Source organism: Antedon bifida, chromosome 6 (assembly GCF_963402885.1).
Source record: "Antedon bifida chromosome 6, ecAntBifi1.1, whole genome shotgun sequence".
Classification (NCBI taxonomy): Eukaryota; Metazoa; Echinodermata; class Crinoidea; order Comatulida; family Antedonidae; genus Antedon; species Antedon bifida.
Window position 1 is genome coordinate 4,630,145 of NC_136231.1, and position 25,514 is coordinate 4,655,658.

Consider the following 25,514-nt stretch of genomic DNA (forward strand, 5'->3'; position numbering starts at 1 on the left):
GCTAACGATTTCTGTCGACGACCACCCACTGATTTAAACAGTTATTTAGGAGCAAAAATTGAGCATAAATGCAGTCTATATAAAAATTATATTTTAAATCAATTTTAAATAAATAAACAGTTTATTCGGCGCTATGCAGCAGAAACAGACGCTATGTGAAACTGAGTTTTCCAAATAATAATAAGTAAATAAATTGAAACATACTTTATCGAAATGTTTAATGTTGTTTGTAGTCAATCTGTATTACTCAATATAATCAAGGTTAGAGGAAATAAGTTAATTGTTTGGATTTAAGATTCAAGGTTCTAATTTTTTTCTATAAAAATATTATATTAACTGAACTTTTTATATAATTCTTTGAAATTCTCTAGAAAATTTAGCAAAAATATCGATCACCCCTCCCTTCTGTTTAATTTATGTTTTGTAATTTGAAACTGTAAGCCACCAACATACAAAAAAGATGTTGGAACCATTCAAATAAAAGAATAAGTTAAAAATTAATAAATTTGTTTTCCTTTTGTTTGACAGATTCAAAAGTTAACCTTGTACAAGACAATCTGTATTCAAAAGAACCTCATAAGATATTGGAAGAGTTTAGGTCCAAAAGGTCAACACACTTTGAAAGGCCGTATTTCGTGGAAACTCTTGTAGCAGTGGACAGCAGTATGTATGCTTTCCATAGAGCAATCGACGTGGAAACTTATGTTATACAACTTATAAATATGGTAAGAAGATTTTATTTAATTGGTAAAATGTTTTGCCTTACTCTAACACAATTGTAACTGTACTATGAACCCTTTTTTGCAAGTTGTTTTCATTATACAGTACAGTGTATACATCGGAGTAGAAAACAATGTTTGACCAATTAACTAATAGTTCACTGACACAAAGCTACTTTGTAGTTATCATCAGGATTTTATTTATGGATCAACATTTAACATACCATTCATTTCCTTCAAAACTTAAATCTGTTTAAATAATGATAATTATAAAGTTCAACTTAATATAAAGCAAAATGCAGGGCCCCTCTAAGCGCTGAAGAATCAACAAAAAAAAAAACCCTGCTGACTTGAATAATCTTACTTGCAAATGAAGTTGTTCAAGTTGGTTTGGGTAGATATTTTGCCTGAAAATTAGGCCATTCCATACATGGTGTTTTTTCACTGGGAAATTATGGTTCTAAATTTAAACCTTCTTTAAACCTTCTTTCACACTCGCCCCGGCAAGGTTCCAGTCTGGCTCCAACAAATCAAACTGAACATCAATGTTTCGTGTTCATATCGATTGGTGCATATCCGCATGGAGCGTCATGAAAACGCAAAACATTGACATTTGATTTGATTTGTCGGCACCGGACGAGAACCGTGCCGGAACAGGTGTGAAACACCCTTTAATGTAGACTTTTTTGTTGTAATTATCTGATTAAAGCAACTACAGTTATCCTTTTAAAAATGTATTAATTTGATTAATGATGTAGACACAGTGAACAATTTGCATTCCCAGGAGACAGAATACACCTGGTCTGTTCAAAATGAAATAATCTTTCTTTTCCTATTTTAACTCAATAAACAACAGGATGAACCATGAAAATGATACTAACATTTATTGTGTTTAACATACATTCTATAATTATTATTTGTATCATTTTAATTCTAGGTTAATCAATTATTTAATCATCCGAGTCTTAACAGTAAAGTTACTTTGGTGGTTATAAAAATTATTTATTTGAATGAACGACAGGTAAGAACAATATATAATAACTTTAATACATTTTCTACAATGTTATTCTATGTTTTAGTAATTCCCACAAACCTTCTTTTTCATTTTTCCTGGTTCGGTCTGGTATATTTATTTTATCAGAATCCTAATTTAGCAAATACAGTAGGTCTATACCATCTAATAAAGTATACACATACGAATGTTCAAACCAAGACCAACCCAATTTTACTACTAGCTAAGACTACCTCAGCCCCTCATAAACTTGATATAATTCTTAAAGGAGATGTCATTCCAAATCAAGGCTATCAGTAAACATTATTTTGTACATTTGTAAAACATTGACATTAACCATATCGTATGGCCTTGATTATGACTGACAATGTTAAATTTTATTTTTTATCCAATCCAATTTTTCTATGAAAATTCAATAACATGAATGATAACATAATACCCGAGGAAGTAGGCCGCTGGATTGAGTTTAAATTGAATGTTTGGCCCACAGCATTTGAAGTTGATAGATAACTACAGAAGACCCATAGGGTATAGCAAACAATAAACCGCCTTCTGTGGTGTTATGCCCTTTGGAGATAATACATGAAAAATGTTTATTTATATCAATTACACAATCGTCGAAAAATGTGCAAAACAGGATTAAATGCACAATATTTTATAATACCAGTTAAAAATGGTTTTACTTATATTTACGCATTTCAATAGCATTGTCCTGTAATTGTAATTCAAGATTAATTGTTCATAAATAATTTATATATATAATATTTATAATTTTATATTATTTTTATTATTAAAAATCAATACTTGTAATTTACAATATTAGGAGTTTGTTCTCCCTCCTGATTTGTTGCATAGTTTTACATCTATATTCGTCTTCTTTTTGCTCAGTCCAGAAACTACAGTGAGAAATATAAAGTAGATTTGCGTAAACGTCTTAAAATCCCTTGTAGATGGATATGGATGCGTTCAAACCATAATGATGCTACTGCAGGCAACCATGATTTTGCTGTCTTCCTCTTCAGAAATCTGTCACCTCCTGCAGGTAGTCCTTCGATGCAAGTTTGTTTCAATTTATGATAGCTTGCCTTTTGCATAATGAACCCTTCATAGCTAAAAAGCCTGTTGAAGTGACTTCTTCACTACTGTTTACTACTCAATGGCTTTAACATTCTTTGCTGCTTATTTTGTTATTGTTCTACTAGGGAGGTACTTTGTATTAACCAGAAAATGTAATAACAACACACAGTTACTGTATAGCATGCCTAATGAAAAATGAAAGCTTTCCCTTTACTAAAAACAATGTTATACTCACGTTTATAGCTTTTTGTCATTGAATCCTATTTGTTAATCCATCCTCCTTTCCTACCACCCCAACCCCCAACTCCAAACTAAAAATGTTCTCGCTTCTGACTAGTCTATTCTTCAACATTACATAAACCATGCAAATTTTCTACTGAAATAGCAAGACCATTTTCTTACCGCAGTAAATGCAATTTAATAATTCTGGAATGTGTTTAGCTTGTTTCTTTTAGTTAGTTTTCTATGAAAATTTTGTAATTGCTAAAAGTATGTGAAATGTTGTATTTGTACCTGTCTTTTAGCTTTTTTCTGTGTGGATAGTTAATGTAACACACTATTACCATAATTCGAAAAACCTCTTTAAAACTTTCGATCATGAGGCAAACAGGAATAGAAGACTGATGCAATTTAAAGGGTCATTAAATGAATCAAAAACTGCACAATTCTTAAATTTATATGAAGAATTAACCGACTAAAGTCATCTTTAAACGAAGGTCAAGGTATAAGGATTCATTTAACAATTCGTGGAACTTAAATTCTTATTTAATACTTATTAAAATAGTCTTTCAAAGTCTCTTTTTAGTCTGTGTGAATAAGAAGTCTAGTCTGTTTTTAATTTTAGATCTATCAGTATTCTAATCTTGTGTCTGTCAAAGTTGTTTTTTTAATAGTGAAAAAGCTTATATTCTAGAACATTGATTCCTTGATTGGAATAGTACAAAAAACAATTTTGAAATCCAGTGTAATTGGGTATTAAACTAAGAGGAAATGATATGATAGTTTACCCTGAAGCTGAAGTGTTAGACTAGCCAAATTCTACAACTTTTACTGCACTTTAATCTGACTGTTTTCCAAGAAGTTCTTTTGATTAAATGTTTGAACTTTTCAATGGAAGATAATGAAACCATGCCAGTCTTAATCAGTTATTTAGACTTTTTTTTTGATTTTGTGATTTTGAATAATTAGATGTTCTTTTTCTTGTCATCCTAAACAAATTTGTGTTGTTATGAGCCGATTCTTAGTATTATATCTGTAAATTTTCCAGTATCATAGACCAATTCAGTGATACAGCATAACATGTGTATCCCATATTTAACCTACTGTAACATCATTCCAGCCTTTTTCCAGATTTTATTATGTTAAAAAAATTATTTTGATACGCATATTTTCTCATTTTTTCCCTTAAAAATAATTTATCAGTTATATTTGAACCATGCTTTCTATATCAAGAAACTAAACCTAATGGACACTGTCGTCCAGGGAATGTTAGCAAAACATTTTGAATGGAAATAAAAACTGTCGAGGGGGTTCCCAGACGAAATCCATTAAATCAATTCATTCATCACATTTATGCGGTGAGATCAAATCGTTTGACATGCAGGAATGAACATGTGGTACATAAAGATATAAAAATGTATTTGTGTTAAATTTATGGGAGTGATTGCATCGCTGTCTGTAATTTTGAAGGATTCTGCTACAGGACAGTTTAATATTGGGAAGGTTTTATCTATCCTCATCATACATCAGAATATATTTAGAGGAATATTAGGGACACCTTAAAAAAAATAAATTAGAATATAGCTTGGGATCTGAAATATACCTTTTAATCCCACCAATTTCTATACCATGTGTACAATTTCATTCAATAAATTTGGTAATTTCTTTATTTTATCAAAATCAATGGAGCAAAAGATTGCCTTTAAAAAATTGGACACTTTAAGCGCCCCACTCCCTGTTTTTTCCCTGACTCTGCCTATAATCTCAACTTTTATTTGTTAGCTTTATTTTTTAAATTAAAAATTATTTTTTTCTCTCCAAAATCTTAGTTTTAATGCTTTGATTGCTTTTTAAATATATATTCTTCTGGATGTTGTTTCATTAATTATTCAATATATATTTATTTACCTGGTAATAAAATAAAATTTACCTCCTTTTCATCATCAATTATACTTTTGTTCTCGGTAGTCTACTGAAATTGAAACTAGTGGTTCTCGTGATTCGAGTTTCCAGAGTGTGGCTTTATTAGCTCAAAATGTTTCCAAAACCAGCACTCGTATTCCAGATTTTACAGCCTTTATAATCCGAAAGACATTACTAGTCGCAGGTAGGCCTATACCACTTCTTGCATGTGCGTTTCTTAATTTGTTGCTTTTATTTAGTAGTTGTAGTGTTTGGAATCAATTTATATCTAATTCTGGAGTGTTCCAATTGCAAAAGAAGTCTGTTATTTTAGTATGTTATGACCATGCATAAGTCCTGTCTTCTGTAACTTTGTTGGCAAACTTACTTCTATAAGTGTTTCTTCTTTATTTTTTACCAGTCATAATAAAGGTCTCCCTTAACTCCGTAAGGGCGTGTGGCACAGTGGACTAGTTGGATCACCGATAGTGAGATTGTGGGTTCGAATCCACTGCTTGTCACATTGCTTGTGTCCTTAGGCAAGACACTTTACTTATGTTTGCCTCTCTCCACTCTGGTGTACAAATGGGTACCTGGTAAGGACAAGACACAACTTTTACTAGTTGCATTATGGGAGTATGTTCCCATATTTTTTTTAATGTGGAGTCAAAGAATGAACTTATGCAAATGTTAATGGAAAGAATTTTCCTAAATTTTTTCTTAAAATTACAATAAATAATAATTGATATAGATATAGTAAATTATAATTAAAGGCAAATTATTGAAAAATAACAATGCTATAGGTATCAGTGGCTGGATCTTATTGAGATGCTTATAAAATAAGGAAAATGATTAACTAAAAGCGGCAGAAAGAAAATACAAAGCTTTCAATAACATCAATCTTTCGTCAAGTACTTATATACAACTATCAAAATGATATATTCATGATTTTAATATTGATTTACAGTTTGTTTATTGTAATTCATATTTTTTTTTATTCAGTTAAAATTTAAGCTGTATATAAATCAAAATAAAGAGTACATTATGTTATTTTTACGACAGCAAGAATCCATTTTTATGGATTTGATGTCAGTTATATGGATATTTTTAACATGTTCTTGAACGCTCTCCATGATTAATATCCTATTTTCGACAGGAATTATTAATGCATCATTAATCATTTTGACAGGTTTTAGTTTAACGTGATTGTACTGGCAGCCACCCAATGTAAAGCTACATAGTATTACAATGTAATTACTGTATTCCTTATAAATCCAGTATATTATAGTAAATTACCAATTAATGTACTATTACAGTCCATCAGTCATACTGTAGGTTGTTTGCTTGTTTGCATTCAATACCTTTAATGAGTAGTTTGTAAACCAACTTAATACGGGTACAGTAATAATAAAAAAGGGTATTTATTTATTGTTGTTCACACACTGTAGTTATAAACAATGCTTAACATAGAGTTGTTATTATCAGTAATGGTTGAGATAAAGAAATATTTGTTTGTTACTTCTAAAAATCTAAAAATGAAAATCTATCATTCCAGGTAGCATTGTAAACTGATTACCATTAAATGAAAAACACTAAAATTAAAATTCCCATCATCTTTTTCATCTTATAACGAAGACACATGCATGATTCTGTTTTACTGTTTATTAATTTATGATTAAAATATTAATGCATTTAAGCATGGAATAAAGGCATGGCATTTTGTTAGTCAATCTTTAGCAATACAGACTTACTTTAGCCTTTGTATTAGGCCTCAAGTCACAAAGTGAAGAGGTGTGATTTGAGTGTTTAAATAAACACTACTTTTTATACACATTTTGCTGTAAAAAAACGTTTCCCACCCACCACTTAGAGTGACAAGCGAGTAAATACAGATCCATGCTAAAAACCTTTTTAAGAAATTTTAAAATTTAGTGAAAGCAACTGTTAAAGTACAAACTACTCTAGCTTCAAGCTACTGTGATTAGATAACTGTTCTAAAATCCTTATCATTTAGAGCTTGCTATTATAAAGAGCAAATTAAGTTGACATTTTTCTGCACTCGATCAGTAACTTGGAGCCAGAGCAAATTTGTCTTCCGTAGTTCAACACAACTATCCCATCCATCCAATCTAAATCCTTAATATCAGTGACAGAAATTGCCTATACAAAATTCATTGCATCCTCTATTATGAACCTTAACCTGTTAGACATCTCTTATCATGCAGTAGGCCTTATAATGTTTTATTTTATTTTTAGGATTATATACATTTTTGTTGTTTTGTAAATTACTTCTAGTGGTAATTCATGTTTTTCGCCATTGTTAATTATCATCCTATTTTGAGTAAATTTATTAATTTTAAAAAAATTTGAAAACAAGTTAATGTCATTGAAAAAATATATATTGATCCAGGCAGGAAGTGTTTAGAGAACTTGTATCTGTATTTGTACCTTCTTTAATCCTTTTACACTAGGTCAGATGTGAAGTTCATAAAGTTCATTATGAAAAAGTTCATATTCTTGACTTAGATTTATTCTTAAAAAATTATTAATTTTTGTTCATAATCCATGTTGTGGTGATGAGTATTAAGTATTGGGCCGAGTGACAATGATACAACCCACTGTTAAAACATGGTTTTTTTTTGCCATTTACCAAAAATATTACCTTTTTAACTGGTAGCAATCCCACATTTATATATAATATAATTAGGTTTGATCTTACTACACCATGCTTGTGTTTATTATGGTCAACTCTTATTCTAATTCACCAGTAGATCTGTTTTTTTTACTCTATTTTGAGTCATCTTGTTGTACAATTTTATCTATTTCAGCATGATTAACACATATCCCTGGTAACTAAGTAGTATTTCATATTTATTTTGATGTTCTCCACATTGCAGGTCTTAGCATGACGAATAGTATGTGTAAGAGTGGAATAAGCTGTGCTGTGGTAAGGGATGATGGATTGTTACAAACTGCCTTTGTAATAGCACATGAAGTAGGACATATGTGAGTAAGCTACGAATCTACAATATGTCTACAGTAGAACCCCTTCAGACACAACAAACAACACACAAAGTGTTCCTGAATAGGGAAGTTCCTGAATAGGGGTGTCTCAAGGGAGGGGTTCCCAAAAAGAGGGTTCTACTATATTCCATTTATATACAGATAAATGGATGCAATTTAGCAATGTGTTTAGTAAAGTTTACTTGGCTAACCTGAAATTAATAGTAGTAATACGTATACGTATAAAAAACTTTTTTTTGGCAGATTGAGATTTGTTTTTTGTCTAAACCCACTTTTCTCAATAATTTGGAGCTGTACCTGAGTGTTACTTATATATACAAAATATTCAATACATTTTCATGTCAGAGTGGTCAAATATACATATTGCTATCTTCTGAGATGTAAAATAATATTCATATACTTACAAAAAACTACAGTACCATTTATGTATCGATAATATCTTCTTTTAGGTTAGGAATGATACATGATAATGATATAGAAGATTGTAAGAAGGATGCTGAAAAATCAAGTGTGATGTCATCACTTGTGAAAGCCCACAGTGGATACTATTGGTCGGAATGTAGCCTGAGAGCATTTAAAGATAACATAGAGTGAGTATTCTGTAAATGTGATGTTCTATTTTTGCCAAATGACTTCTGCCATAGATAATGTTCTTCAATAAATATCAAATTAGAAAACAACATTTAAACTATTAAGAGAATTAAAAAAAGTGAAGGTCTTTGATAAATGAATAACATGACAGTTTAACAAAGCTGTAGTTTTTTTGACCTGGAAAGTTGTGTATGTGTTTCAATGTTTATAGCAATTTACCCACAGTGGCATAACGCAGAGGCCTGGGGCCCCTGGTTTAGGAACCCTAAGTGGCCCTCCAACGCTGAAGGCCTTGTGCATTTTTAGCCTTTTTCTACATATTTTAAAGCTGTTTTTTCCCCTCTGGTCACTGCTCAGGAGCCCCCATAAGCTCCAGTGCCCCTGGGTTTAGCCAGTGAGCACTCATATCCATTACGACACTGTTTACCCATAAATAAGACAGACCATTACTGCAAAAAAAACAACAAAGATTTTGAGACTTTTTCACTTTTTTTCACTTTCATCAAATCTTTTAATTCTTTTGAGGTTTAGCAACATAAACGTTAATATCAATCAACATTCAAATGGCAAAGAATAATATTACTATGAATTTTCTGCATAAATTAATTTGTATCCTGGGGAAGAACTTTATTGACAGATTGATTAGGATGTTTTTGACTAAAGTTGCTATTAAGCAGAAATGTTTTAGTATGTTTATTATTAATGAAGGACTAGGAGGATATATATTTTATATGCAATTTATTTATTTTATTTCAATAAAGCTAAAATAATAGATAGAAGGAAAATAAAATTACAGCAATAAATAAAGAATAGAAATATTAAGAAAATTGAAATGTTGATTTAGATAATTATATTTTATTTATTTAATTATAATCATACTTAAATAACTTTAATTTTAATGACTAAATGGCAATTTAAATCAATGATACCACTTATAGACCTACTAAATTGATATGAAAGATTTGCACTATTGTTTTCCGAAAACTATAAACAAAAATCGCAGGATAATTTGAAATTTAGTAGTTTTGTTTCTCCAACTAATTAAATTAACAACACAGACGTCGAATTAACATTTTATATTCAGGCTAGGAATGTTTGTAACAATTGAATTAATTCTGCAATTTTGAAATACTATTAAAGAAACAACAATTTTGTGCTTTTACTTTCAATTATGGCACAATGAAGACAATTTAATTTCCTTCCATTTCCGATTGATGTGAAGATCAAAGTTTTGTCTGCTAGACAGTCCGTTTGAAGTACTAGACAAAAAGGCATCACAGATGCTACCGGGGGAATTGTATAGTCGTGATCAGCAATGCTATTTCAACCATGGTGAAGACTATAGACATTGTGTTGTAGTAAGTATATTTAAAATTGTACTACTGGTATCTTCAACTATACTACTTTTTTTTACTATAGAGGCCGTATAGCCACCAGTACGGTTGGTGTACGTCTGACCACTTTTTCACAGAAGCGTTTGACAACCCAATGGCTTGAACAGAGATTTTTCCCTTTTCTAACACCACTTTATTTCCTGTGGCTACATCACTGCTATACACAATTTTTAAGTTAAAAAAAACCCTGCCTGGCGATTATAACATTTAGTTATTTTTTTTACCTTCAGGAAAATAAGGAGATTGATTGTCGTTATCTACGATGTGGTGCTGACTCTATGTATCCTACCTGTCTCTCACAACGACGAGCCAAACCACCCCTTCCTGGAACTTTTTGTAAAACAGATCATGTAAGTGAATATTAATGATGCTATTAACTATTAAGGAGTCGCTTTGCATCAGGGATAGCTGACTTATTTTATTTACTGCAATGTACTTTTCTTAAGCTGCTTCTGTCCCATTTTTCGTTTTTATATGTTGTTATTCAGTTGACCAAATAAACAGTGAGGGAACTAATAATTATTCAGATGTTTTGCCCTACATATAATTGTACTGCATATGTACATTTAAAACTTTTTCTGACTATTGTTTCTTATTAAACTGTTTAGTAGGAAATTGAATGTGCATCAAACCTGAAAATGTCCAATTGAAGGCATCTGTGAAATGAAGATTAATTATAAAAAAAGCAATAATGGAACATTTATGATCAATTCTTACTTAAGTCAATCGATTTCAGAGTTTCCTCATGTTTTCAAAAGATGCTATGTAAACCCCATACATAATCAACGAATGGTATTCAAAATGGGTATATAAATTATGTTCTAGGCTTGCACATTAATATCCATAAACATTTTGTAGTGTAGTCTGGAATCTGAACACATATCTCAGGTGTTCGAATAAGATTCCATTACCCAAATGATACCGAATAGGAACATTTTGTACTGGTTACAGCATACTATGATTTAAGGTGCTGGTGACCCACATTACAGTAGTAGTGTGGCTGATCTAGATTAATACAAAGTTTAATATTTGAACTTGTGATACAAATATTCTTTCATGAACAAATCCATGTCTTAGCCAAACTGATGTTATCTACGTCATTGCAAGCTATGATGTGACATGACGTAAGGTCTATCATGTTTCCCAAGTTTGCCCACACCCAAACAAATTCCATACACAATTTTCCTTCTGGAATTCCATCCTCAGGGTGGACTAATAACTGGTCAATTTGTTAATCTGTTCTTAGTATCCTGTTGTTTTGTGCATATTATAGATCTTTGATGCTATTTTCCTAAATAGCATTAATAATATTAGGATGCATATGTTTCCTTGAGTTTCTAGCACATACTTTTTTTTATTCTTTCCTTTAAATGTTTCTATCTCTTTCTCCATCTGTTGGTCTAATAGTAAGATGTCCTTAAGCATATGTTTACAAAGGATGTTTACTTTTCTTCCTTCATCATTTTTTTTCATATTGCTCATAATATTTACTAAGTAAATTACACTTATTATAGAAGAGAGGAAGTGTAGATAAACTGGTTTATGTAATGTCTATAAAACCTTGTATTTAAGTTCAAGTTCATGTTTTCTCCATGGTTTAACCACTGATCATAAGGCCTCTTCCCTTGATACATCCATTTAAGGTCTCCTTATTGGATAATGTGATATAAATGTTCTTTACTACTTATTACAGGACTATTAGGTTCAGATTATTGCAAGGACATATCAATTACAGTATATATAAATTTAAAACCATATTAAAAAATTTTCATTGTTTTATTTAGAAAAATTTCAAAAGAAAAACCAATAACAAAAATAATAGCAATTCACGATTTGGTTAAATTTTACTAATTGTCTAATAAAAGCAAATACAAATTTCCAAATACTTTCACAATTCACAAACATTATTAATACAACATAAAAACATTAAAATCACTCTTTTTTGAAAAAAGAACGACAAGTTAATCCCAACACCAGTTTTGACCTATGACACATACAAATCTTGCTTGGATTAAATCTCTGGATATTCAAGATGATTCAGCGGATTATTAGTTGAACCTGGCAACCATCAATTTTACCCCATCCCTTAGGGTATATTAATTGCACAGTAGTCAGACTTTTGATTATTAGTCTTCCTTTATTTCTGACATTGTTTTACCTTTGCCATACAATATTAAGTTTACATGCATTGATACAAATAACATTATATAGTGACACAACTTTAAAAATAAATATAAAAGTACTGTATTTCCAACATAAATCCTATATTTCCTATTGTTTACTTTGTAATTTAAATTCATTTATTTATAGTACTTCTTAATAATTTTCAGACCAAATCAGTTTTCTTTTAATATAACAAACTGTAAAATATTATATTCTATCAGTACCTGATGATGACCTATGGTCGAAAGTACTCGTACAATAAATATTTTATTTTGAGGCAGAAACAAGAGATTTGTCTGTTTTATTTTTATACATGATCCTGCCTGTTTTTAATTATATATTTAGTGACAAAATTACTATATTTTATGCTTAAAATAATATTTTTCAGTTTATTATTATCAATTAAGAAGTGTTTATATACTTTTTTAAACGTATTTACTTCCTCAGCTTCCTTTCATAGTTTTTATTAATTTGACTGAAAATTAAATGTAAATTCATGTTTTCTAGTGGTGTATCAATGGATCATGCATTCATATAAATTATCAAGATGGTGGATGGAGTAAGTGGACTGCATGGACAGTGTGCTCTAGGGTTTGTGGTATTGGTGTCAGCAAGCGGCGCAGATATTGTGATAAGCCCAGGTAAATTTAATTGTACTGAATAAAGGAGTTGTATCCAGAAAGATAGAGGGGTTAAACATGTGGAGAGAAAGGAGGGTTGATAATGTAGGGGGATAAAAGAAGATACACAAAAACATGAATCAAGCTATTGGCAGTGGTGCTTGCCATAGGCCTAGCTTCTTTCTAGGAGGCCTAGGTATATACACCCAAAAAGGTATAAATGGAAATAGTTCATAGACCCATGTTATAAAACAAATAATGCACATGCAAGTCTAAATTCGTACGTTAGTGAAGATGCGGCGCACTCTCATGTATTGCATGTCGTGCATGTCTCAACATTATAAATAAATGTCCGGTCTTGTATATAGTATTTTGCTTAGATGTATATGTATTTTTCTAAAAATTTCTTATATTTCTATGCATACGATTTATAAATTTTTACATATTTATTTTCAATTCTATTTTAATGTATTTTGAAATTGCAATAAACTTTCCTTGTATCGTATCGTATAAATACCCTCGAGTTCACCGCATCTACACTAATGCACTCTGACTTGTGCATTATTTGTATACTATGAAAAATTAGCATGATAATCATCTCACTTATTATATGATTTTATAAATTTTCAGAGCTCAGTTTGGGGGCAAGAAATGTGAAGGAAAATCTTTTGAATATAAATTGTGCAATACACAGGTAAGATGATTAAGCGTCTGAAATACTCAAATGAATTGTTAATGTCATAGTCATGTAAAATAATCCTTCAACTATGCAGATGCATTGAATGACTTCTGTTTCTCTGTGGTGTTTTGTGTATGATTTATAACAGATTGTCATGACCGTAATATACACTCATACTACTGTTCAGGAGGCTACAGTATGTTTTCTACATTTATTGACCTAATATTGGCAATTCATGGTATTATTGCAGTATGAAACGATCACACAGTGGTCAATAAAGTCTCTTTTTAAGGTCCACAAGAAAAATTCTTCTTGCCCACTTATAAATGACACATCATCAAACTAATGGAGACTCCTCCCAACGCGTCATAATGACACAGTCCTCCCCATGATGAAGAGCAGCATGTCTATAATTCATTATTTCCATCCAGTAATTCAATTGAGTCGAATGTCTGGAACAAACTATACACCAAATAAATAGTATAATAATAATATAGACAATTTTTACTCAAATTAAAACCCAGTCGCACAATAGATTTTAAAGCTATGTATTTTTCCTACCACAACTGCATAGTATGGTGCCATTAAGGGGACTTGGATTACTGCAAGTCCTTGTGTCTATGGTAATAACTCTTTCCAAGGAAGCAATTATTTAATTTATTTGCCTCAGACATCATTCAATAAACTGATGTCTTTTTCTCGCAGACAAAATCCGTTTTAATTGGGAAATAAGCTTGTTTTGGAGTATGACGTTAGCAAATTTGTGTTTTTTACATTCATTTTGTATTCATGTTGAAATACAATATAATTTAATAGACCCTATAATAAGTACCAACCATATACACTGTAGGATTCTTTTTCACAGAACAAATGCAAACATATATCGTATTTCTATCCAGTATTTGATCATAATTGGTCATTTTTTGTCAAGCCACACAAACCACTCATGACTTGCTATTGATCAGTGTGTCTTTATTATAATATACTGTAATCAACAATTACTATTAATAAATGCAGAAAAGAAATTGAGGTTGAAATGAAAATGGGAATATCTGAAAAGGAAGTGAGTGGACTATATGGATTAAAATGGGATAGATTTAAGGAAAAGTGGATGATAATAGAGAAATACCATGGGATATATGTGGAATTAGATAATCCTACTATACTTTCATATTATAACATAAATAATAACAAAGATGTTATACAGTATGGAAGAGTACATTATAAAAGACTAAATGTAGCTAAAAATCGTCAATTTAGCTGTACTATTAAAATAGATCTGGTCACAAGGGACAAAATATAAAAAAATGAAACTAAGACAGAAAACATAATATAGAAAATGTGAAAACAAGTTAACTTAGAAAATGTGAAAACAAGTTAACTTAGAAAATGTTAAAACAAGACAAACAAAAACAAACATAATGTGAAAATAAGACAAAACGTGAAAACAAAAGGTCAAAGTGTAAATTTCAATATATTGCACTTTATATACAGAAAACCTGCTTTAATATAGTATGAAACAAACCGTTTACTCACCAGCACCTCATTGTTAATAAAACTTCAGTGATTTGATAATTTAATTAATTAATATTACACTTTATTTCTCATGCTTTTAATCTAATCTAATTATGAATGTTTCTTTCTCAATTCAGATCATTTAACGCCAGAATGACTTTGTACTTTTATTCTTTGTTCTATAGGATTGTGGAAATCCAATTCAAGACCCCAGAGCTGATGAGTGTAAGGATAACTTGTCCAACTGGCTACATGAAGGGGAACCACACTCTTGGGTTCCTTCAGAACTTCTTAACAGTAGGTACTCTCCACGTTTATGGTTTGGAACTTTGAGAGGTTTCATTCTTGGGTGTTGTTTTTAGAATTATGGATAGTGGCAATATAGCTTGGTGATTAAATTACATGCTTGCTAATCCCAGGGTGCAAAGTTCAAATCCTGTCTGGCACAGTACCAGGATTTGTTTTCATGACCAAAACCGTGCCACTACCTAAGAAACATGTGTGGGGTGGGGAAGAAGTAATTTAAAATTGATTATGTCATACATGTGTTTGATATAAATTTGTTTATACTGGTTTCACCTGATATGTATCATGTATTCTGAACAGGTGTATATCAACAGCACATGTGCCTTATGTCATTAATTTATGATGGGTTACAAACAAAGGTGTCATAACTAGGGCAACATGTGATTTCTGAAATTCATTTTCTGAGTTTTTTTTTAGAAAATTTAATCTTGACATTTATAAACACAACAGTCAATCATGTTAATCATGTTGTCACATTTCATCTGTATATAAAAAGTATAGTTTAGGCATTAGTTTCACAAGTACAGTATTTTTGTATGTATTTTTTATGTATGTATAGATTGCCTGATAAAATAAATAATTATTTGATTATAATAATAATAATTAATTTTTCATTCATAAACGGACCATGTCAAAATTATTCTACTGCAGTTACTGCAGTAACTACCTTTTTTTTACACTTTACCCTGTTTGGTTGGGTATACACACTGCAGTAACTGAGGACGATCAAAGTATATTGATCGAAACGTTGAGAAACAGTTTTTTTCATAACTAAATATACGTGGTGTACCGCAAAATTTAAATCAACATTCAGTAGAATCATTTTGACATGATCCCTGATATATAAACACATAGTAAAAAGCACATTAATTGTTTGTCATAGACATAATATACACACATTATTCAAAGAAAACTGTAGCAGTTGATATAATCATACTAGTCAATAATATACAATGCATTAATTGGCTAGCTCGTAAGGTTACTGTACTATTTTGTTCAGTGTAATGATGATTTTGCTATCTCACTTTTAGTACTTGTATTCTTATTATGATATCTGACACTGATTAACATAGCTGTCTTGCATTTAGGAAGTCTTTCATGTAAGTTATCCTGTGTGTCACTCAACACAAAATCGGTGGTGGTCACTGATCAGAACGTCATTGATGGTGTTGCTTGCTCATATGAAAACCCACATGGTATTTGCATTGAAGGGAGATGTGTGGTGAGTAAACAATTTTAACTGCTGTTTGAATTTAAAAGAACATGATTAAATTATCATCTCTCTATGTCCGAGTGGGATTGCTATGAAAAAAATGTTCACACACTAAGATTGAGTCATGGATTGCATCCGACATACATGCAATTTCTGGAAAAAAAACCAAAAATGCTGTAGGTTATAATGGCAGGATATCAATTGAGATAGGCCTACGTCCAAAACAAATAAGCAAGATGCTAAAATCAAAACTTGTTAAAATAAACAGCCAGGGGATGACAAGAGAAATGACAAGCATTCTACAGTGCTAACTTAAAAAAATAGATGTTGTTTAGATTTGAAAATAGGCCTACATATTATATCTATCTATATTTTACGTTCTACCATCAATAGTATAACCCAATTCAATAGTTTTTGTGCAGTGAAATTGAAAATTTGTTTTTGAGCATTGAAAAATGTCTGTGAAGTTGGTTACTAGTTCCTAGTTCCTAGTTCCTTATTCAAATTCAATTAAAGGGACATTCACAAATATTTAAAAAAAAACAGATTTTAATACGTAATAACTGTCTAATTGAGTTGATATTGCACCAACATGTTAGCCTTGACCTCCTCTACTTCTTCCGGTCAAAGTTTAATAACATTTTATGCATTTACGCCCTCTACGGCGAATAAGTAACTAGCTTTTACGAACGTTATAACACTTGACCTGCTTAATTTTTTCAAAATATTTTGGTATGAATCGATCACCCTTGACCTACTCTACCATTTGCCACTCCAGTTCCGCGAACTTTTTTGCGTCTACGCCCTCTACGGCGAATAAGTAACTGGCTTTACGAACGTTATAACACTTGACCTACTTAATGTTTTCAAAATATTTTGGTATGGATCGATCACCCTTGACCTACTTTACCATTTGCCACCCCAGTTCCGCGAACTTTTTTGCATCTTCGCCCTCTACGGCGAATAAGTAACTGGCTTTACGAACGTTATAACACTTGACCTGCTTAATTTTTTCAAAATATTTTGGTATGAATCGATCACCCTTGACCTACTCTACCTTTTGCCACTCCAGTTCCGCGAACTTTTTTGCGTCTACGCCCTCTACGGCGAATAAGTAACTGGCTTTACGAACGTTATAACACTTGACCTACTTAATTTTTTCAAAATGTTTTGGTATGGATCGATCAACCTTGACCTACTTTACCATTTGCCACCCCAGTTCCGCGAACTTTTTTGCATCTTCGCCCTCTACGGCGAATAAGTAACTGGCTTTACGAACGTTATAACACTTGACCTGCTTAATTTTTTCAAAATATTTTGGTATGAATCGATCACCCTTGACCTACTCTACCATTTGCCACTCCAGTTCCGCGAACTTTTTTGCGTCTACGCCCTCTACGGCGAATAAGTAACTGGCTTTACGAACGTTATAACACTTGACCTACTTAATTTTTTCAAAATGTTTTGGTATGGATCGATCAACCTTGACCTACTTTACCATTTGCCACCCCAGTTCCGCGAACTTTTTTGCATCTTCGCCCTCTACGGCGAATAAGTAACTGGCTTTACGAACGTTATAACACTTGACCTACTTAATTTTTTCAAAATGTTTTGGTATGGATCGATCAACCTTGACCTACTTTACCATTTGCCTCCCCAGTTCCGCGAACTTTTTTGCATCTTCGCCCTCTACGGCGAATAAGTAACTGGCTTTACGAACGTTATAACACTTGACTTACTTAATTTTTTTTAAATAGTTTGGTATGAATCGATCACCCTTGACCTACTCTACCATTTGCCACCCAGTTCCGCGAACTTTTTTTGCGTCTACGCCCTCTACGGCGAATAAGTAACTGGCTTTTACGAACGTTATAACACTTGACCTACTTAATTTTTTCCAAATAGTTTTTGCATCGACGCCCTCTACGGCGAATAATTAATTTGTTATGGGTAGATGACCCTTGACTACTTTACCATTTGCCAAACTAGTTCCGCGAACTTTTACCTATGTCCTTTTACGGCGAATTCATTTTAGTTTTGTTTTGACTTGTTACGATTCTAGAAGATAATTTCTGAAGCAAACACAAATACAACAGTTTGGTTAAAAACGATAACCACAAGTTATTTATTCCGTTTTATTCATTAACACTTTTCAACACAAGTAGAACATGACTACCTGAAATTAAAACAGCATTTAAAGTAGGCTCTATCGTAGTATATAAACTAAGAACTAATAAATAACTTCTTACGTCAACATGTGACGACACACTGCATAGTCATTCAATACCACCCCACTTCAATAAACAGTTGCAATCGATCCCAATGTAATATCTTTTTAAACTTGCTTACAGTACCCATTTTATAAAAGCGCACAAACCAAATCTGAACTGACGGTTTTGTTAAATGTCATTACAGCAACTGTTACTTAAAAACAGTTTACACTACCTTATAACAGCAAAATTAACATATTATTCATTAATACTGTTACCGTTAATATTAAAAAGCGCACAATATTCATTGAGTGATAATAGTCGTTTAAACACAATATACAGTAATATTTTTAAAACTATATTTGTAGTACCCGTCTATACCTCACAAACTAAACAATTGGGTGAAATAGTGTTTGAAAAACGGTTTAGGCTTATAGACTTTATAACAACAAAATTAACATATTGTGAAATATGCCTTAACCTTTAATGTGAAACATATTCATTAATAATCCTTTATTAATTAACAATTAAAAAGCGCACATTCCCTGGGTGATGAAAGCTGTTTTAAAAACAATACAATAATTGTAATGTAACGAATGTAATGTTGAACTGTAAGTAGCTGAAATAATTTTTTATTTAACAATTTAAATATGCCTATTACTACTCTTTCATAACTTATATAACATTATACAATAATTTCTTTCAAAACTGTCAAAAGCAATTTTTTTTCCCATTGCATTTTGTTTCCTAGGTAATATGATGTAGGAAGATAATTGTATCTAAATGTTAAGCATCACATTAAGTTGTTTAAATGGTGTTCTTACGCATATCGTTTATGGCATAAATGTCTTTTATTATAAAATCTATAAATTACTAAATGTTTTACCACTGTAGACCTAGAATGTTTGAACAAATCTCTGAATTAAAAATCACCCACATAGGCCTACAATGACATCATCTTACAGTACCCATCTATAAGCGCACAAAAAAAAACAAAGCTGAACTAATGTTTTTTTTTTCAAATGTCATTACAGCAACTGTTACTTAAAAACAGTTTACACTACCTTATAACAGCAAAATTAACATATTCATTAATACTGTTACTGTTAATATTTAAAAGCGCACAATATTCATTGAGTGATAATAGTCGTTTAAACACAATATACAGTAATATTTTTAAAACTATATTTGTAGTACCCGTCTATATCTCACAAACTAAACAATTGGGTGAAATAGGCACTAATGTGGATTTTTTAAATTTCATGATATCAACTGTTACCTGAAACATATTCATTAATAATCCTTTATTAATTAACAATTCAAACGCACATTAGTCCTTGAGTGATAATAGTCGTTTTAAACACAATACAAACAATATTTTTTAAACTATATTTTCTACAGTACCCGTCTATAGCGCACAAAAATAAATGTTGAAATAATGTTTTTAAAAAATACCTGAAAACGGTTTAGGCTAATAGACTTTATAATATCAAAATTAAGATATTCATTAATAATCCTTTAACCATTAATATTGCCAATTAAAAAGCACATATTCTTCCATGAGGTATAAAAGTTGTAAAGAGAATACAACAATTTTGATCGAAAGTAATTTTTTTAACTAAGTTGTTTTACCTAATACATTACCCATTATAGTGTACAAAGAAAACAATTATGTGAAATAATGTTATTCATACCAAATTAATTTGAAAACATTAAGTAGGTCAAGTGTTATAACGTTCGTAAAAGCCAGTTACTTATTCGCCGTAGAAGGCGTAGACGCAAAAAAGTTCGCGGAACTGGGGTGGCAAATGGTAGAGTAGGTCAAGGGTGATCGATTCATACCAAAATATTTTGAAAAAATTAAGTAGGTCAAGTGTTATAACGTTCGTAAAGCCAGTTACTGATTCGCCGTAGAGGGCGTAGATGCAAAAAAGTTCGCGGAACTGGGGTGGCAAATGGTAAAGTAGGTCAAGGGTGATCGATTAATACCAAAATATTTTTAAAAAAATATATAGGTCAAGTGTTATAACGTTCGTAAAAGCCAGTTACTTATTCGCCGTTGAGGGCGTAGACGCAAAAAAGTTCGCGGAACTGGGGTGGAAAATGATAGAAAAGGTCAAGGGTGATCGATCTATACCAAAATATTTTGAAAAAATTAAGTAGGTCAAGTGTTATAACGTTCGTAAAGCCAGTTACTTATTCGTCGTAGAGGGCGTAGATGCCAAAAAGTTCGCGGAACTGGGGTGGCAAATGGTAAAGTAGGTCAAGGGTGATCGATTCATACCAAAACATTTTGAAAAAATTAAGTAGGTCAGGTGTTATAACGTTTGTAAAGCCAGTTACTTATTCGCCGTAGAGGGCGTAGACGCAAAAAAGTTCGCGGAACTGGGGTAGCAATTGGTAGAGTAGGTCAAGGGTGATCGATCCATACCAAAATATTTTGAAAAAATTAAGTAGGTCAAGTGTTATAACGTTCGTAAAGCCAGTTACTTATTCGCCGTAGAGGGCGTAGACGCAAAAAAGTTCGCGGAACTGGGGTGGCAAATGGAAGAGTAGGTCAAGGGTGATCGATCCATACCAAAATATTTTGAAAAAAGGAAGTAGGTCAAGTATTATAACGTTCGTAAAAGCTAGTTACTTATTCGCCGTAGAGGGTGTAAATGCATAAAATGTTATTGAACTTTGACCGGAAGAAGTAGAGGAGGTTAAGGCTAACATGTTGATGCAATAACAAATCAGTTAGACAGTTATTACGTATTAAAATCTGTTTTTAAAAATATTTGTGACTGTCCCTTTAATTGAATTTGAATAAGGAACTAGGAACTAGGAACTAGTAACCAACTTCACAGACATCATTGAAAATTGTAATATACCATTTCAAACATCATTAAATAGTGAGAAAGAATTTACGTCTTTTAAAACATTAATGAAATTAAGTGTTTGGTTTTTGAAGAATCAACTGAAAATACTTTTCCATGAGTTGAACCAAAAGTCACTGTACTTTAGTAGATATCATGTAGTCCATCACATGGAAATTACATTTCTCATAGTTAACATGCCTCAAATAATTTTGGAAGTATAATTTAATACCTCTGGGAATGACTGATTTAAAACCAAATATGTTTTGTGATTGAGGCATGTCTTGAAATTCTAGATGGGGTTAGGTTATGTATGTCATGTAGACATGTTGAATCTCAATAAATTCTGGATTACTTTTACATATTTAACTAGTGAGAAGAAAATTGATTAATGTAAAAGTTGCACAAAGATAGTGTTTCTACCTGATACTTTATTAACTGTGCAAAAGTTTTATAATTGTTGAAAAAGAGATGTTTTTATTTGTAGTTAGTATAAAAAAAAAAGAAGTAAAACTTAATAACTCAATCAATATGGAATCTTTAAGACATGATTTTATTGTTTTTTTGATTAAGAGAATTGGCTGTGACAAGGTTTTAGGATCGAAAGTCGAGATTGACAGATGTGGTGTATGTGGAGGGAATAATTCAACATGCAGAGAAATCGATTCTTCAAAAAGAAGACGATTAAAAAGAAGTAAGTGTATTAACCAATTGTTTTGTGCACTCATAGAGATCACTATCTCTATGGTGCACTCCATGTGCCAACATTGTTGATTTGTCATGATGTGGCTATGACGATCGACGACCTATGAACAGGTTATGTCATGTAATTCATAAGTTACGCATGCTAGGAAGTTTAGATGTGTTTCTTACTCTATTGCATCAACAACAGCAACATGTTGGTAGTTTTTTGGTCCAGACGATAAACAATGATGCATCAATGTGATGGTCCTAAATCACAAATCAAAAGCAAGATTTTAATTTTTGTAAAGACTAAAATTAACATTTATTAAAGAATCACATAAAAAAGGTTTAAAATTATTCACGGATTCGTTTTGTACGTACAACAGCCAATAAAACGCTTTTTACTTGTTGACACCTACAGTTATGTAATGCACAATATCTGTTTTTGGTTATAATAAATAAGAATACAAGACTTGAGATGTAAAGTTATTCTTGATGTTTTAGTTTCAGGCCCTTGCCCAAATTAGGTCAAACTTGACATGTGTTCATATGTACATGTCTAGACCATAATATAGGAAATGATAGTAAATGTTAAATCTCCTATGGGTATCATTTTGCTTTTAATCATGTTGTAAAATTGTTTTTTACTTAAAAAATGGCGTCAAAGTTTCTTATTTTTGTATTATTAGCATCATGAAAGTACTTTTAATGGTCTCCATTATTATATTTATTACCTCGGAATGATACCTAAAAAACTGAATGCTTATCAATGCAATGTATTAATAGAAACAACTTAATTTCTGTTCCGTGATCCCTGATCATTTATATATATGCAGACTGCATTTATTTATTTTGTGAAAAATTGCATTTACTATAATAGTTCAGTTCCTTAATATTATGCAATATCACATAATTATTCTGGAGTCAATAACGAAGAGCCCTGGTTTAGCACTCCTAAGTGCTCCTCCAACACTGGGTAGTTGCATTGAACTGCTCATGCTCTGGAGTCCCTTAAGCCCTGGGCCCCCTGAGTTTAGCCAGTGAGCAATCATAGCCGTTACGCCACACTGTCTGTAGTCATAACACATGCATCAGTGTAATATGAAGCTAGGCATAATATAACCTACAGTTCACCAAAGATCCTCATAGCATGCACCATATAATAAAAAAAAATAGTAGATACGAGGCACCCCATTTATTATTAAAGCATGTTATACATAATAAACATGATATACAATTTGTCTAGTAACAGAAGTGGATTCTTCATTTTATTACAGCATATCAAGTGGCACTTAAAATACCAATAGGAGCATATGATATTAGAGTACAAGAGGTCACTAAAAGCAATCATTTTTTAGGTAAATTAGGTTTTTTTACTTTATTCTCTTTTAACATAATTGTTTGCTAATTAAATTAAAAATAAATCATTACCGAAACAGTATACAGTACAGTAATTAAGAATAAGATAAATGGATTTGTCATGACATATTATTAGAATGTTATTTGTATTAAGTCTTTATCTTGATATTATCTTGGCATTGATGTAAATTAGAGGGAGCTATTCATTTTTATACTATATCATGATGATAAATATATAGAAGAATAAAAAAAACCACAAAAACAAAGTAATTGAAAGTTTTATAAAGTGATGTGACCATGAATTATGTCAGTAGTTTCTCAAAATGTCTTTGTTATGTTTCTTAATTTCGTTATTTATTTATTGTCCGAGTGTAGGCTCTCAGCGGGGCTGGCTACATAACTTGCCAACAATTAGTGGTTGCATTTATATAAATTTTACAAACATTCTTGTGTCTGGATTTAATCAAATTAGGGTGTGGGATTATACTTTAGCTTGAGATTATACTAGGTCATACACGGTATTGAATATCAAACATTTTCTTTATTTTAGCCCTAAAAGATGATTTACACAGACGGTATATATTAAACAGTAAGAGCACACAGGGGCCGTCATGTGAATTTGTTTATCATAGAGTTAGCTTTGTGTACATTAATGAAGATGGGCTTGAGATACTTAAAGCACGAGGTCCAATGCGGTCCAACCTAACAGTATTGGTAAGAAAGTTTGACATGAATTTAGAAGAGTCCAGCCCTCTCTTTTTATCTTACGTTCATGTTTCTTAACAGGCACATAGCCTGTCACGAACAATCAATCATCAATCAATCAATCAAAGTAACATTTATTTATCTTATAATATTCTTAGTAAATAAAAATTAACAGTAAATATGATTAAAATAAGAGGGGCAAAATTCCAAAAAAGCGAAGTGTATGAGGCAGCAATAAAAGTGTGCTCACTTTAGATAATACTGCATTGAATTAAATTTGGAAAATAACTTTTTATTACTGAGCAGTTTTGATTCCATACTGACTGCATTGTTATCCCCCATGAGCTACATCATTCCCCTTACCCACCCAACCTTGACTTATACTGTACACAAATTATAATATGCAAAAGAACATTTTGCATGAAAATTACAGAGTGGAGAAATTTCTTTAGAAACTTGCACTCACGTTTGTGTCATTATTTGTTTTATTTATAGCTAGGTAAAGGAAGTGACAAAGGACCAATCATTGTTCACTACAGTTACGTGATAAATAGAAACAAAGTGATAAAACAAATTTCACATAAAACAAAGAATATAGAGAAGAGATTGTATCACTGGAGAGACAAGGGGTGGACTGTATGCAGTAAATCGTGTGGAAATGGTATGATCATTTATGTAATCAATTCAATTCACATGTGTCATCATCGTTATGCATTTTAAATTTACAGCAACTAACTATCTAATTTAAAAAAGAAATCAAAAGAATGAATTTGAGAACCCCAGAATTACATTGTGAATCATATGGATTATTTACATTGTTACACTATTCATTTTGAAATATTGTTTTTTATCACCATAGGCACATCAATTAAAATGTTTGACTGTGTAGAAAATGGTACTGACCGTGTAGTGGACAAGTTCTTTTGTATTTCAAATGGCCATTCTCTCACTCCAGTTAGTAGAGTATGCAATGAACGCGATTGTATTGTAGCTCAGTAAGTTCTCATGGTTCTTCGCTGGAATAAATAATTCATGAATAACGTCCATGACACAGCCATGGCTATTGATTGTAGCTTGTTTTTAAATGTGGTGTATTTATTATTAATTTAAAATGAAATACTTGTTGCAAGATTGTTCCTTCATGAATGATTTCTGCAGCTTTACATTAAAAGACCATATGCTTAGTAATTTGAGGTATAGAAATTATGATATACTTATAATTCTCTGTATGATATTGATTATAAAAAGATCATGCATTAGTAGT

General features: G+C 31.5%; 1 protein-coding gene across 1 annotated transcript in view; it reads left to right on the forward strand.

Annotated features, from left to right (window-relative positions):
- LOC144844994 (A disintegrin and metalloproteinase with thrombospondin motifs 3-like) overlaps positions 1-25,514 on the forward strand; it is a 32,125-nt gene that overhangs the window by 4,005 nt on the left and 2,606 nt on the right. The window contains exons 5-20 of the mRNA XM_078702110.1: positions 529-725; positions 1,657-1,740; positions 4,996-5,134; positions 7,827-7,935; positions 8,403-8,543; positions 9,767-9,902; positions 10,169-10,288; positions 12,609-12,742; positions 13,352-13,415; positions 15,101-15,212; positions 16,310-16,443; positions 22,076-22,196; positions 23,464-23,544; positions 24,096-24,259; positions 24,746-24,911; positions 25,110-25,245. Of these exons, the coding sequence (XP_078558236.1) occupies positions 529-725; positions 1,657-1,740; positions 4,996-5,134; positions 7,827-7,935; positions 8,403-8,543; positions 9,767-9,902; positions 10,169-10,288; positions 12,609-12,742; positions 13,352-13,415; positions 15,101-15,212; positions 16,310-16,443; positions 22,076-22,196; positions 23,464-23,544; positions 24,096-24,259; positions 24,746-24,911; positions 25,110-25,245 (2,038 nt within the window). The remainder of the gene's footprint in view (positions 1-528; positions 726-1,656; positions 1,741-4,995; positions 5,135-7,826; positions 7,936-8,402; positions 8,544-9,766; positions 9,903-10,168; positions 10,289-12,608; positions 12,743-13,351; positions 13,416-15,100; positions 15,213-16,309; positions 16,444-22,075; positions 22,197-23,463; positions 23,545-24,095; positions 24,260-24,745; positions 24,912-25,109; positions 25,246-25,514) is intronic.